At 41.5% G+C, this 14,613-nt stretch overlaps 1 protein-coding gene across 1 annotated transcript; it reads right to left on the bottom strand.

Moving 5' to 3' along the window:
- Positions 1 to 4,488: 4,488 nt before the first annotated feature.
- On the bottom strand, positions 4,489 to 12,678 carry LOC310704366 (uncharacterized protein). Its single transcript, XM_083497726.1, has 4 exons — positions 12,672 to 12,678; positions 12,219 to 12,300; positions 10,930 to 11,061; positions 4,489 to 5,116 (listed from the first exon to the last, which is right to left on the bottom strand). Exons 2-4 carry the CDS (start codon positions 12,289 to 12,291, stop codon positions 4,920 to 4,922), a joined length of 402 nt encoding a protein of 133 aa, XP_083353852.1. The 5' UTR covers positions 12,292 to 12,300; positions 12,672 to 12,678; the 3' UTR covers positions 4,489 to 4,919.
- Positions 12,679 to 14,613: the final 1,935 nt, after the last annotated feature.

The raw sequence follows: 14,613 nt of genomic DNA, 5'->3' as shown, positions 1-14,613 counted from the left end.
TTTGCAGCCAACGCTTATACAATAGGTAACCCAAACTGACCCTGACCTCGCCAGCATTCACAGAGTTGTGTTTAAGCAAAGATTAAACATGTTTCTTTGCGGAACAGTTTAGCCATGCTTGTTAATGCTGGCAATACGCACATTCCCTCCCAGTGTTTCTATTGCAGCATCACTTTCAAAACAGTGCACAGGTTGACCTATGCAGATAAATTTTCTTTGCCTAGCATAATATCTGCGTAATTGCCTTCATCTCTAAGCATGCAGAAAACTTTGACACCTCCAGTCTTTCCACTGCCAGTTTATTAATGCACAGTTTTTTCCAGGAAGATTTGTTATCTTGTTTGAAGCAGAACAGGGTCCTGATAAACACACAGCCATAGAGATGGTTAAGGTATTCCAGCTGAAATGGCTCACCCTGTTACCCTTCTGTATTCAGTATTTGGCACCCCTGAAATCTCTCATTGCTTGGAAATTGGAGTGCACATAATCCTGCAATCACTTGTGGGAAGACTGTTGGAATAGATTTCTGGATTTCATGAGATTATTGAGGAGAAAAAAATATACTATAGTTGGCCTGACTGGCGTTATCTTAGATGAGGCATTCCACCCTATAGGAGAGAAAGGGGCAAGGACTCCTCTTTCAAAATGATGCTTGCCGTTTGGAGTTTTTGTTGTTACTTTTAAAAACTATGCTGTCCAGTTCATCAGTGGTATGTTTTAAATGGATTAAAACATATAAAATAGGTAAATCATGCCAATTAATTACGGTTAGGCTGAAATGATGTTGTAATGTAGTGCAATTCTTCTGGAGCAATTTTGGGAAAGCAAATGTCAGCTTTATACAAGTTTAATTAAAAACTAACACTTCAGCTCTTTAATATTAATCCAGTCATTATTGTTTCCCCACCTCCTGAAATGAGTAAGAGTTTTGCCACTCTCTCTTGCCTCAAAGTTCATTTGAAAGTCAGGCCAGACTTTAGAATTTTGAACGCTTGTCCCAGGACTGCACTGGGACTCAACCAGGCCTTGGAAGCTTACCAGAACCTCATTGACCCTTCTGTCTGGTAGTCTTCTTTCTGTTTGTAAATAGCATGCTCTGACTTTGATTGTGACATTTCACGATGGGAATATAAACGGATGAAGCAAGAGGCTCATGCTGGAGCGGGGAGAAGCAAAGTATACACTCAACAATTAGTTATTTTTCAGACTGCTATGCTTGAACACCTGCAGGGTTATTTTTAAAAGTGTTTCTTCCATACAATGGAAAACATGGAAGGGATTAACTGTAAAGGGAACCTTTGGAGCTCATCCACTAAATAACCATATCAATGGCTCTTTTCAGCGCCTTCTCTGAAAGACATAAAAGTCATGAACTGTGAAGAACATACATCACAGGACCAAATTGTCCCATTTATAATGAGCAGGTGCTATTACATTTATGTCAAGGAAGTATAAGCTAGACCTGAATTTGCCTTTCAAATTCTAGGAGAGGCTTCTGCTAACATTGTAAATATGGGCACTAACATGAAAATAGATGGACATGCTGGGAAAAAACTCGGAAGGTAAACTACATTACAGCCTAGCTCAGTAACTCTCCCTTGCAAAGCATCTCTTGGAAGGATTTGCATCAGTGCTTAACCTTTCCTTTGTCTGTTGCTTCTTGCCCAGCTGCTTGTACTACCACAATGTTTCTATGTTTTTGAGGAAGACATAGATTTGGAATACTGGTGGTGTAGGAAGTTTCAAGAGGGAAGGAAATGGCAGGGAAAGGGTTAAGGGGAACCTCATTCCTTTCCATCACTTAACCCAGTGCAAGTCAGCACTCTCAAAGGACTTCCTGGCATACAGCAGCAGTGCAACTTGTAGTTTGCTCCTACCTAACAAACAGAATTTGGAATGCATATAATGCAATATATGGACTGGAAAGGAGATTGTTGTGGGGCTACTGAAATGAGCTGCTAAACAGTGTGGCATGGATAATACTTATCCATGTATTTAATTACAAGGGCTCAGAAAAAAAATACACCCCAAATACACATCATCATCATCATCATCATTAAGCCTAAAGAAAGAAATTGTGTAAGAGGTGCTGAAGCTGGGTGTGCAATTTTTAAAATGCATCTTAAAGATCTGTGCGCTATATGAGGAGACCCACACTTTTCACCAGAGGATGTATTTGCCAGTTCATAAAATGTGGAATAATTTCCACAGAAGATATGTAAACTTAGATTATATAGTTGTGCACATTGGTCCGCAGGTGCTAAAACACAGAAGGTGATCGTGGCAGCTGCTGTTTTGTCACTTTTTCTCTTGAGCAATTTGCTTTATGATAGAGGTCAGATGCAGTATAAGTTCGCTCTGCTTCTCTCCCCCCCCCCTTCATTAACTGTCTATGGGTTTCACACTGGCTCCAGCTTTTTAAGAATATGGCTCTACAACAAGTAGCACTTGAGGACTGTTGGGGAAGATGGTTCTCAATATCAAAGGCATCAGCTGCACACTGAAAGGTTCTGACATGTGATCTGACTGGGATGATGATGCCACCAACAGCTGACCTATCACAAGACCTTAGAGGGAAAAGAGTCAAAGGGAGCCTTATTTGTTAGTTTCTAGTGCACAGCTTCCTGCTAGTTGATGCTTGGAAACAGATTGACTAACATAATAGAATGATTTTGTAATCTGCTGTAATACCATAAGCTACAGCCCCATAGACTTTGACCCCTCACAGGTATAATAATAAGCTCTTTTATTCAGCTGCACATGTTCCCTTGATGGGGAACTCTTTTTTTTCTAATTATACATCCACAGCATATGTTTTGCCCAGAAACAAAGCATTATATTCATTAGGGAAATCCTATAAGCCGGTTTCTTTTTAGCAGCCAGTTAACTAATTGTCGGTTAAGAAGTTGTATTAATATCATGCTGTAACCACTCAGTCACCTAATCTGACAGCTTTGTTAAAATCATAGCAGTGTCCCCTTGACGTTGCTCACATTAAGAGTATTGTCAACATTTCCATCAGATACCAGTATTTTGAACAGGGTCTTTAGAAATTGGCTGCAAGAATTCACTATTTAATATATGCCTGTCTTACGTCTTGGATCCTGTGTCAGTTATTTAATCTTTTGAGGAAAGAAAAGAGGGAGACTGCTTTTCGCCTCCTTAGCAAATCCGTCATCTTCAGTGATTACTTTGGAATTTGACGTGTAGTTAGTTACACATTGATAAATCAAATCTGACAAAAAATCCAAGTATTATAAATCTGCTGGAATGATTTAAACTATTCAGGGTAGCCACAAGAAATATATATATATTGTGGAGACCTCAGTACACACCTCTGCTTTGTGCATGGTTTAAAACAACACAGCAGTCACTGAAGAATGGCTTAAAACAATAATATTGACTGTTTCTGTAAATTTGGATCCTTTTCAAATGCATTAGTTTCCCCTCTTTAAATAATCTAGTTATCAAGATTTAGAGATGGTGTGAGTGTGTCAATTTATTTTCTCTCAGCCTCTCACCCCCCCCCCCCGTTTCTCCAGTTTTCTTCAGTTTGACCCATTTTTACAATGGAAAGTGTAATGCTGGTGGTCAACAAAAGAGGTTTAAAGACTGTCTCAAGGCAAATCTTTAAAAATGTAGTATAAACACTGACAACTGGGAAACACTGGCCTGCGAGCGCTCCAGTTGGAGAACAGCCTTTACCAAAGGTGTCATGGGCTTTGATGACACTGAAACTCAGGATGCAAGGGAGAATGTGCTAAGAGGAAGGCATGCTTGGCAAATCCACACCGTGATCAACTCCCGACCGGAAACCAATGTCCCCACTGTGGAAGGACCTGTGCATCCAGAATTGGCCTCCACAGTCACTTACGGACTCATTGTTAAAACTGTGTTTATAGAAGACAATCTTACTCGGCTACGAGTGATTGCCAAAGAAGAAATTTTTTTCAAAAAACGTAATCATGAAAATTAATATGCATTTAGTGCATATTTCTTCAAATATACACATTTTTGCAACCAATTTCCTCCAATAAAATGCATATTTGCATATTATTTTCTCAAAAATGTATATTTTGTGTTTGTGAGCACTTTTTCCTAACGGACATTTTGGAATGTAGTTTTTCTGGTTGGAGAACTGCATCACAGAATTCAGAGAAGTGTGAATTTCTAAGGAGAGCTAACCAAATAAATTTACCCCCATTCATTTCCAGAGGTATTCAGGGAACTTCCTACTAGTAAGGTGACACACCTGAAGTGCATCAACTTCTTAGCATTTGACATATTTTGCTCTATATGCTTCCATGACCTAGATCAGTGTTTCTTAATCCTTTTCCAACTGTGGCCCCCTTCCGACTTTGCTTCCTTCCTGTGGCCCCCTGTCCTACCAGTAAAAAGATAGGTATTTAAATGTTTTGTTTGTAGATAATTTTAATAATTTATACAAAATACAATTACATAAACAATTAAACTTTAAGTATTTCTCAATCAATGTGACCCTCGTGCTTGATGACCAGAAACAAGCTTTTTAATATCCGGTTCTATTGCTGTGAGGGATCACTGATTATCACCTCTGTTCATTATGTTAAGGCAATTCTGTGTTAGGCTGAGTAACTCTTGCATGCAGCAACACACCTCCTTTTGCAGAAATATTTGCACGAAGAAACAGCACCCCACACACTAACACTGCTGCCCTTGCCCTTGACAAATGAGATGTGGACAGCTTGGTGCACGCAGCGGTGGAAGACAGAAGTGGGAGGGAGGAAGAAGCTGAAGTGAAGTTGCTGCAGAGAACATGCGGCAATCCATCCCCTGGGAATCACGGTCACTCCTCTGTCCATTCTTCTCCATTTTCTGTTTTCTTTTCTCGGTCACTTCTCTGTTTTCTTCACTTCTCACTTCCCTTTGTGGCTCCCCATTTATGTGATTTTCACCTGTGGCCTCCTTGGAGTATCCTGGCCCCCGGGTTGGGAAACTTCAGCAGCAGGCAGAACAATATGAACTATCTCCAGGGCTTTTTTCACCTGGAACTCGCTGAAACTCTTGTTCCAGCACCCTTCAGGTGGGCGACATTGCCACTGTAAGAGAACCAGGGAGGCTTTCATGGTGAGTTCCTCTTTTTTAAAAAACCCCAAAAACTTTTATTAAAGATTTTCTAGATTTACAAAAGTACATTCATTGTATTTTTTCAGGTTTTAGAGTACTTTCTAAAACAGCACTGACTTCCTCTGTGCTAGAAAGTTTCATTAAAAAAAATAATCCAATTTTTATGTGGTTCTGTTCATTTTGAGTTTCAGTTTTTTCATACTCTGTACAAGCGACACTGCTGTATCTTTTCTTCTTGCTGGCTCTTTTCCTCATTCCTTTATTTCTAATATTACTAGGCACCATACATAACGTTTAAAAAACAAGCTGCCTTGCAGGTCCCACTATTTTTCATCATTTTGGAAGTATCAGCAACTGATGTGAGGTCTCTGTATCTTACAAACTTCTACTTCACAAGCCTCCTACTTCCATTTACCTTTTAGATTAAGGGTGGACCTCCAGAAGTTATTGGACTCCACCATCAGCCACAGCCAGCATGCCCAATGATCAGGGATGGTGGGAGGTACAGGCAGTTTATTGCAGTGGATGGAGTGTTGGAAGCCCAGGGTTCAGATCCCCTATCAGCCAAGAAACTCATTGGGTGTTCCTGGGCAAATTGCTCGCTCTCTCAGCCTAAATGAATGAAGGAGTAAGTCTGCGCTTAGATGTTTCCTGCCCCACTCCCAAACACTGGGAATCGTACTGAGCTGTGCTTTCAAGTTGTTTTGTTTTTATTTATTCAGATTCAGCACATTTTGCCAAAGCTGCCCCCCCTTTAAAAATACAGAACAAGATATAACAACATCATTATGCAAGAGAGAAATTAATTTGTGAAGTGGCCCTTAGTATGGTGTCCCCTGCTGCAAAGGTTGTGTTCTGAAGCTACCAATTTCTTTAAAAACAACTGTAATGTGTCCTGCTGCCATCTGCTGGCTGGCTTCACTTAATATTTAAGAAAGTGTTAATAGGCTCCAGGGCTGTTGAATGGAAGGCCCAGGAGACTTATCAGGCTCCTTGGAGTCCCCAATGCCATACCCTCCAAACATTTCTCCGATGAAAATAGGGACATCCTTTGCCATAATGATAATTTTACTATTTATACCCCACACATCTTACTGGGTTGACCCAGCCACTCTGGGCAGCCATATAGAAAACATTAAACATTAAAAAACTTCCCTTTACAGGATTGCCTTCAGATGGCTCAGGGGTTGGATAACTCCACACTCTCCAACATTTCTCCAATGAATATAGGGACATCCTAAGGAAAAACAGGGCATTCCGGGATCAAACCAGAAAGTGGGACGGCTTCTCTAAATCAGGGATGTTCCTGGAAAACAGGGACACTTGGAGGGTCTGCGATGCAGCATGTGGATTTCCTGCTTCAACCCACAGAAGTACTTACACCATTTTCAGGACTAGGAAGTGAGGGCAGTTAGCCAAGCAAAAAGGGTTACAGAGCAATGGTTGGTGCCACATACCTCAGCCTCTCCCTATAAAGCAGCTGTGGAAATGCCATGGAGGAGTACAGAAAGTTTAGGAGGGCGGGTTGAAGTCTGTTAGGGTGAAGCAGAGCAGAATTTGGACCTTCCACCGTGGCCATGTTTGCAGGAAGGGGATGGAACGGTGGGTGGTATGACCAGTAGAGAAGGAAACAGGGACGGCAGGGTATGATTAGTGTAGTTGGAAGGAGACGAATAGCCAAGTTGATTGGGGAAATGAGAGGATTTTGGATGCACGCAGGATCAGGGCTTAAATACTGGGTAGTTGAGTCGGGAAACGCTGATGCCCAAGAAAGGCTGGTGGGTGGGGCTGGCTATCAGGGCAGCAGCACTGCTAATGTAAAGTTATGGGGAATCTTGGAAGCCAAACTCCACTCTGATTGGTAGGGTACCTTAGACATAAACCAGTAGTTCTACTGCAGACCTTGCAGAATAGTCACTTTTGGGGTATGAGACTGAATGGTGATGCCTTCACCTGACATGCCATGACCTTTTCAGTTTCCCCACCCCTGCCCACCATCCCATCAACCCCCATTAAGCTGAGGGAAGGTGTGGTTTCACTTCGATCTTGCATGATCTGTTTGGGGTGTTGTCATTACTACAAACCTGAGGTCCACCAACCAGAGCCAGGTGCAAATTACTGGTTCAGTGTTTGATAAAGCCAGCAAGTTGGTGGCTCAGGGAGTGGAACTGATGTATCCAGTATTACTTTTCTTAAAAAATATTTAGGGGTACTCTCATTTTGACTCAAGAAAACCACCATTTTATACTTCAAATTGGGAAAAATAAATACAGTAAATGGACAAAAGTACAAAGATTCACAAAATGTTTAGGGGTATGCGTCCCCCTGCGTCGCCCCAGAAAAAAAGCACTGGATGTATCTATCATACTCAGTGCTTTTCTTCTAGGGAAAAAAGGTGCTGGTACTGCATACCCTTGAGTACCTCCAGAAAAAAGCACGGACCATACTTCACGAACCATACACTGGCTTTGCGATACAAGTTTAAAGGAATCCATATCTGAATTAGTGTTCCCATTTTTGTGTGTGGTGTGTGTGTGATGAAGGCTTTTTCCTGCTGCTATTGGGACTCCGAAATCCTGGCTGAGCTACTGTAACTTACATGTCAGTGTACCAAACAGACCCCATCTACTTTTTACCCATCCCAGGTGCAGGACGAATAACTTGGGATGACTCAGCCATCTTGAACAGCCAGTGGGGGAGGGTGGTGGCATGTTGTGTAGCAGAAGGATAGTTGTGATGTGAGAACAGAAGACCAGGTCTGTGAGAATCAGTTTGCTTGCTCTTTTCCTCCAGTATGAATTTTAATGTTTTTTTTCTGCTTTGCAAAAAAGCACTTGCTCTTTCCCACACAAAGTTCACTCTTTTGCAGCAGGAGTTTTATTTTTAGTCCGCCCCCCACCCTCCAATTACTGGTAATGGTTATATGCAGAGAAGAATTAAAAAAAGAGGTTGTGCGAGGCAGGAGTCACAATCCCTTCTATCACTTCATAGCTGCTGTTCCTGTAACCAGCCCTCAACTGCCACCCACCTACCAAAATTACTTCCCTAGCTAGCGAAAGCAATATTGGCATCTAGCCCAGAAGAATGAGCAGTAGTAAGATGTAGAAAAGGCTATTGATTCTTCGCACATGTGGAAAATTCTACCGATCAATATAAATAGCAGTAAGAATAACAACAACATACACAAAGGTACTGGTAAATCATGTGATTTTATATCCCAACTCTGGATCCCCTATTAAAAATGGAATCGGTTGTCTTTTGTTTACCTTGATTCAAGACTGAATTATTAGCCACATTAAATGACAAATCTCACAGGGGAAAGTAAACTTTGATATTTATCTATTATAAAACCTGAGAATCAAATATGCAAATGGTATGCCATTACAATATTTAAAATCACAATAGTGGTTCCAAATGGTCGGAATGAGAAAGAAGCACCTTCTTTTGGAAAATGTTAAATCAAGAGGGAAAGGCAAGTCTGAGCCAAGATAATTTGAGCTGCTAGCTTGGAATCAGCTTGGGAAACATCTGACCAATTGGGATATGCTAGTGAACCATTCTCTTCTGTCTTCCCCAATGTAAAAGGTCAAATTTCAAAATCCACACTGTTAAAGTCTTCTGAATGCCCATTGTTTGACTTGCAGCATCACTCCATTTTGAAATATACTTCTTTACCCTCCCCTGCCCCCAAATAATAATAAAAGGCTAGGCCACGTTTAAGAGGCTAGCTTGAAATTTCTAATTTAAACAAACAAGGGGAACTGAGAAAAAAAAGGCTTTTCAGATAATCTACTTACTGCATCTTTGTTGTGCCTGTCCTCATAATTCCTAGGGCCCTAGTTGCTAGAATTAATCACAACCCTTGTTAATTTCCAAAGATGCAGCAGCGACCTCTCCAGCTTTCATTGTGCTTGTTTACAATATTGCTGCTCTGTTCTAATTCCTTTGAAACACAGCAGTAAATCCCACACTTCTCAAAGTGCACAACCTTCCCCCTCCCTCTTCTTGAATAAGTCTCACAAAGGTAGAGAGAGACATCTCTTGGATGGTGGAACAATATGAAGCAGAAATGCATTGTAGGTTCCTGGAAGTATCCAGAAAGCTCCAGGCTTGCTGAACCAATACCAGGGGAAGATGAGCTTACTTAAAAAAACCAATGTGTTGTTATCTGACAAAGCTCTTCCATTTGCGCAAGGACTCTTGCTCTTCCTCTTCCTGCACTCTACCTCCTCCGAATCTGCTCCAGATGGTTGGAGTAACTTCAAGGACAGATTTGGGGTGTGTGTGTGCAGGCAAAGAAGGAGTGGGCATTCTGTTGCATAAGTGGCAATCCTTGCATGAATACGGGGCAACTTCTTTGGATACAAACTGATATACCCTATCTTTGAGGAGTTGGAGATGGCATTTATAAGTGGTCCATGTTTCACAAGCATATAGTAAGGTTGGTAGTACAATAGCTTTGTAAACAAGCATTTTGGTTTCCCTGTGAATGTCCCGGTCCTCAATCACTCTGCACTTCAATCAGGAGAAAGCTGCACATTGTTAAAACCGTGTTTATGGAAGACAATCTAATGTGGCTACGAGTGATCACCAAAGAAGAAGAAGACCTTATCTTCCCATTTCACCGTGGAAGTTGTTGAAGCCAATTAAAGCGGTCAGGCCAACAAACTGACCAACTCAAAACAACTGAATCTTAGAAAGCTGTAGGGTAAAGGTAAAGGTAAAGGTAAAGGTAAAGGGACCCCTGACCATTAGGTCCAGTCATGGCCGACTCTGGGGTTGCGGCGCTCATCTTGCTTTATTGGCCGAGGGAGCCGGCGTACAGCTTTCGGGTCATGTGGCCAGCATGACTAAGCCACTTCTGGCGAACTAGAGCAGCGCACGGAAACGCCGTTTACTTTCCCGCTGGAATGGTACCTATTTATCTACCTGCACTTTGACATACTTTCGAACTGCTAAGCTGGCAGGAGAGGAGTACGGATACCCCTAAACATTTTGTGAATTTTTGTATTTTTGTCCATTTACTGTATTTTCCCCGATTTGAACTATAAAATGGTGATTTTCTTGCGTCAAAGTAAGAGTACCCCTAAACAAATTTTTTAAGAAAAAAAGCACTGTTTAAGGGTATATGAATGAAAGCTGATATTACAAATTGTTTTATCAGGGATGAAAAAATCACTGCTCACCTATGCCAAAAAGAGTGATGTTTCCATTGACTCTGTTTCACCTAGTTACAGGTGTTTCTAGAGGGCTCACAAAGAACTACTCTGTCTTTTCTTTCTATACTACTGTATTTTAATATTTTGTTGGAGGCCGCCCAGAGTGGCTGGGTAAACCCAGCCAGGTGGGTGGGGTATAAATAATAATTTATTATTATTATTATAGTGAAACGTGTGTCATCCAAACCTGTCTAGGTGGAACCGTTTGCCCTTCTCCTAAATCTATTGGAAAGGAGAATATTCTTCCCTGTACAACCTAGATGCACCATACTTAGGCAACATGCAATTTGACCTAGCTGACAACAGCTACGACAAAGGAAGCTTTAGGTTTAGTGTAGTTAGAGTGCCATCTGCTGATCACATGCAATTCCGGAGAACTCTGCACAACTTCTAGCAGCTTTGGAGCTGCTGTTTAGTGAGGGCCCTGAAACCAAAGCAGCCGACTTAGGTAGAAGTCACACACACATTTTCATTCACTTCAATGAGCTCTCAAACGTTCTTCCTCCACTTCAGGTAATGCCATCATTGCAGCTCATGAATTCTTCTCGCTTTCACTGCTACAACCACTCCTCTAGCTATGTGGGAGAAAGCATTCATGACTTACCCACCTTGGATACTGCCTCAGCGGCCATGGATGCAATTCCATCATGCTGTGGTTGGAGACAGCTTGAACAATGCCTCGCTCGCTTTTCTTCTGCACTGCATGCCCCACTGCCATTTCCGTCATCCACCCCTGCTGGGAAGGTGACAAGGTCAAGGGAAAGTCTTGTCAATTTCATTGATGCCAATTTCCTCCTCTCTCTCACTCTCTCTGTACTTTGGAGAAATTGGGGAAAAAAGGTCAGGCAAATCAATTGTCAATTTCAGTGGAGCGAATTAAATGATACGGAATGTCTTTTCATAGATAACCCACATTTTCTCCCTGGACTATTATTCATGCCACCTGTCTATCCTTTTCACACTCACTCTCTGGTTTTTATTAGAAGAAGACTAAGAGAAGAATCCCAAGTCGGTGGACATGCAGAATCTACTGCTACATCTCAAGCCCTGTTTGTTTGTGCTGAGAAGGGCACAGCATTGTGGTTGGTGTGATTTCTCTCGGATTTTTAGCAGAACACCCCATTTGGGGCCCTAAACGTTCTTGTGGATGCAGCAGGGACCTCAGTAGAGGTATAGGTTTCCCTACCAACAGAGGTGATGGAGGAGCACCTCTTCCAAACCTTGTCCCTCTCCAGCAAGCAATATCAGGGAGTCCCTTCCCCTATTTTGTTAGCAAGCCTCCTCAGCAGGCACAGGTGCAGATTCAAAGAGTTTTGTGAATTAGGCTCTTAAGGCTCCCTGCCCACTTTGGTGTCTGAATTTTCACATGGCTGCTGTCAAGATAAAAGTGGGAAGAGAAAGACAATGCACACAGCCTTGAGCTCATGGGAGAAATATCAAGCTACAAATATACAACAACAAATAACATTTATGTACAATGCCACAACTCTCAGCAAAACATGCACACAATATGTTTTGCTAACCTTAATAAACAAAAAAAGCTATCTGTGTTCTAGTCTATAGGAATTCTAACTTGCTGCAGCTATAAGGCATTTGATGATTCATTTTGGATTTTATACTTTTGTTTATGGCAACTACACAGTATTAAAATAACAGCCCAGTGATGATGAACAGCCTAGTAGTGGTTGGGTGGGAGACATGGAAAACCTGAGTGTGCAGGTGTGCAATAGCATCGTTTTTTCTAAGCAGGGATGAGGTCTCATTTATTTCAAGGAATTACTTTTCAATAAAACATACTAAAGCTAGCCAACTGTGTTTCATTTTGTAAAGGCAGCACACTTGTTGAGTGAATGAAATAATACATACAGGGGCAAAATGCTTAAACAAACTCACCCCAGTACCCTCTACCATCTAGCTTGTCCTTTTTCTGCTGTTCTGGGAGGGCCTCCTCCGGAGTGGTCAACATTTCTGATTGCTTAGGAAAAGTGCATAAACATCCTTAGCAACGTTACAGGCTGCCAAGTATTGAAGTCTTGGAGCTGCTTCCACATTTTGTGCTCTTAACTTTCTTCTCAATTTTCTGATTGAACTTTTTATTCTATTTTAAAGAAAGCTAAGAGTTGACGGCCCTGGGAGGCAGCTTGCTTTCTTCCTTTTTACCTCACCACGTTACTTTAGCAAGGTGACAGTGATGCATTCTGAAGTCAGGACTATAATCACATACCTTTTGTCCATGGAAGACCTCCTGCTCCATCTTTGGTTCTGAAAACCTATTCTGATTGTTCACAGAAGTTCCCTTTCAAGGACATTGTTTGGACAGAAGACTAAACCAGACAGAAGACTCACCTTTATCATTGCAAAAATGAGCCTACCCCCTTGTTGAGCTTGTGCACTCTCCTCTTCCTCCCCCAGTATGGCTGTAACGGAGGGATTTTTAAATTGACAGCACTTTAGCAAGTAATCTGATCCCTAAATTGGAGTTAACATTCACTATGGTTAGTGAAAACCAACCAACTTCATAATCTATTGTTAGAAACTGGATTGTTTCCACTAACAATGGTTAAATTAGCCAGTTTGACCAGCTCTGGATGACATGGCAATTTGCGGTTAATTGGAAATGGAAGCAAGTACTTATGGACTCCTCCTTATGGCCACAGGAGATAAAGAGTGGGAGGTGGAGAAACACAGGAACCTGGAGGGTGTCTGGGCTCATTGTTGCGATGTTATGCTATGGTACAGTACTATGCTTTAATGAATATTCCTGTTTACACAACATCCTTAAAATGAGGAATAAAATTATCTGTGTAAAACAATTGCTATGCAGCCTGGCTTGAGCTTTGCTTATTTCAATCTATGCTTCCTGTTCCTACCTGTTCTTCTAGCTCCAGTTTTTGCTGTAAACTATACAGGTTTGACCTGGATTTGGTAGTCCTGACAATCTGGCCTCCCGTTTTCCATCTTTTCCTTTTGACTTCTGCACAATGGGAGGTTGGCAAATACAGATACTCATTTTACATGATCCTTTGTAAATGTCTTTGTGGTTAGATAATCCTTTTGTGCTACAATTGGTGGTGAATCTCATCTGTTTATCAAAACACTTTGCTTGCTCACCTTTCATTGTTCTGTTGGCAGCTTTGCTTTCCAATGCCTGTAAGCAAATGTCACCAGCTAGGCCTCTCAAATGTCCAACAAGATGCAATTTACTTTTCTGCAGATCCCTGGCCAAATTCACTGCATTGTTAAATTCCAGTTCAGAAATATTAAACAATGCTAGCTATAGAAACACCCCCAGTTGGTTTGATATTTAATTTTTTGAATACGGACCACGGCTGGGTAGCCAAGGGTCCTCCATAAGTTGCTGCACTACAACTCCTGCCATTCCAGACCATGCCGGCTGGGGCTGCAGGATTTCATAGGAGAGATTGTACATAGTAGCTAAGAGACAAGAATAAGAAAAGTACCAGGTTCAAATTTCACCTTTCCCATGAACTCAGTAAGTAAGACTGGAGTGAGCTTTATTTGATAGTCAAATGCACTCACTACTGTAACACTCAAATTGCCCCATGTGGTTCAGTAACACATTCTTTATGCTTGCAGCACATTATAATGTTGAGGACTGTAGCTGACTTACTACAGGTGTTTCACACGTCTTAATCTGTAGTCTGTTCTGCTGAGATACCAGAAAAAGCTGCAATGCCTAACATACTTGCTAGGGAATAAGGCCATTCCACACAGTAAAAATGCACAGGATTGCACTACACGATATAGAATTTGTCCTTAAGGAAGGTTGTTATTGAAGTGTGTTGGGCAGTATACAGACAATAGATGAGTACTATTTGCAGTTCTGGTTCTGATATCAGCCTTCTGTTTTTTGTTGATTCTTTTTGCGGGTTACCCCTCTTTTGCTGTTAGGGCTTGTCCACACTTGTGCTTGTCCCATGCTTTCTAGGCACAAGTCCAAGTTTTTTGTTTGTCCCACCATTTCCCCTGGGAAAACCTACTGTTTACCGCTGAATCAGAACAAACGTCAATCTGCAGAAAAACTGTTTAATGTTGTTCCAATTAAGTGGTAAACAGCAGGTTTCCGGGGGTGGGGGAGCAGTGGATGAGACTTTATATTATTTTGTTAATTACCTGCACGTGGGTTACGGATCTCATTATTTTCCTCCCACACTTTTAGCACTGTAAATGCTGTTCTAGCTATATTAAAGCATACAGGGAAAAATAAATGCTTTTCAAAAATCCAGCTCTATATTCTGTTTCCCTGTTGTCAAAGACTTCAAACAGC

Source organism: Podarcis liolepis, assembly GCF_965112155.1.
Source record: "Podarcis liolepis genome assembly, chromosome: 3".
Classification (NCBI taxonomy): Eukaryota; Metazoa; Chordata; class Lepidosauria; order Squamata; family Lacertidae; genus Podarcis; species Podarcis liolepis.
The sequence above is the reverse complement of the archived record's forward strand: the minus strand, read 5'-3'. Positions and strand labels throughout refer to the sequence as shown.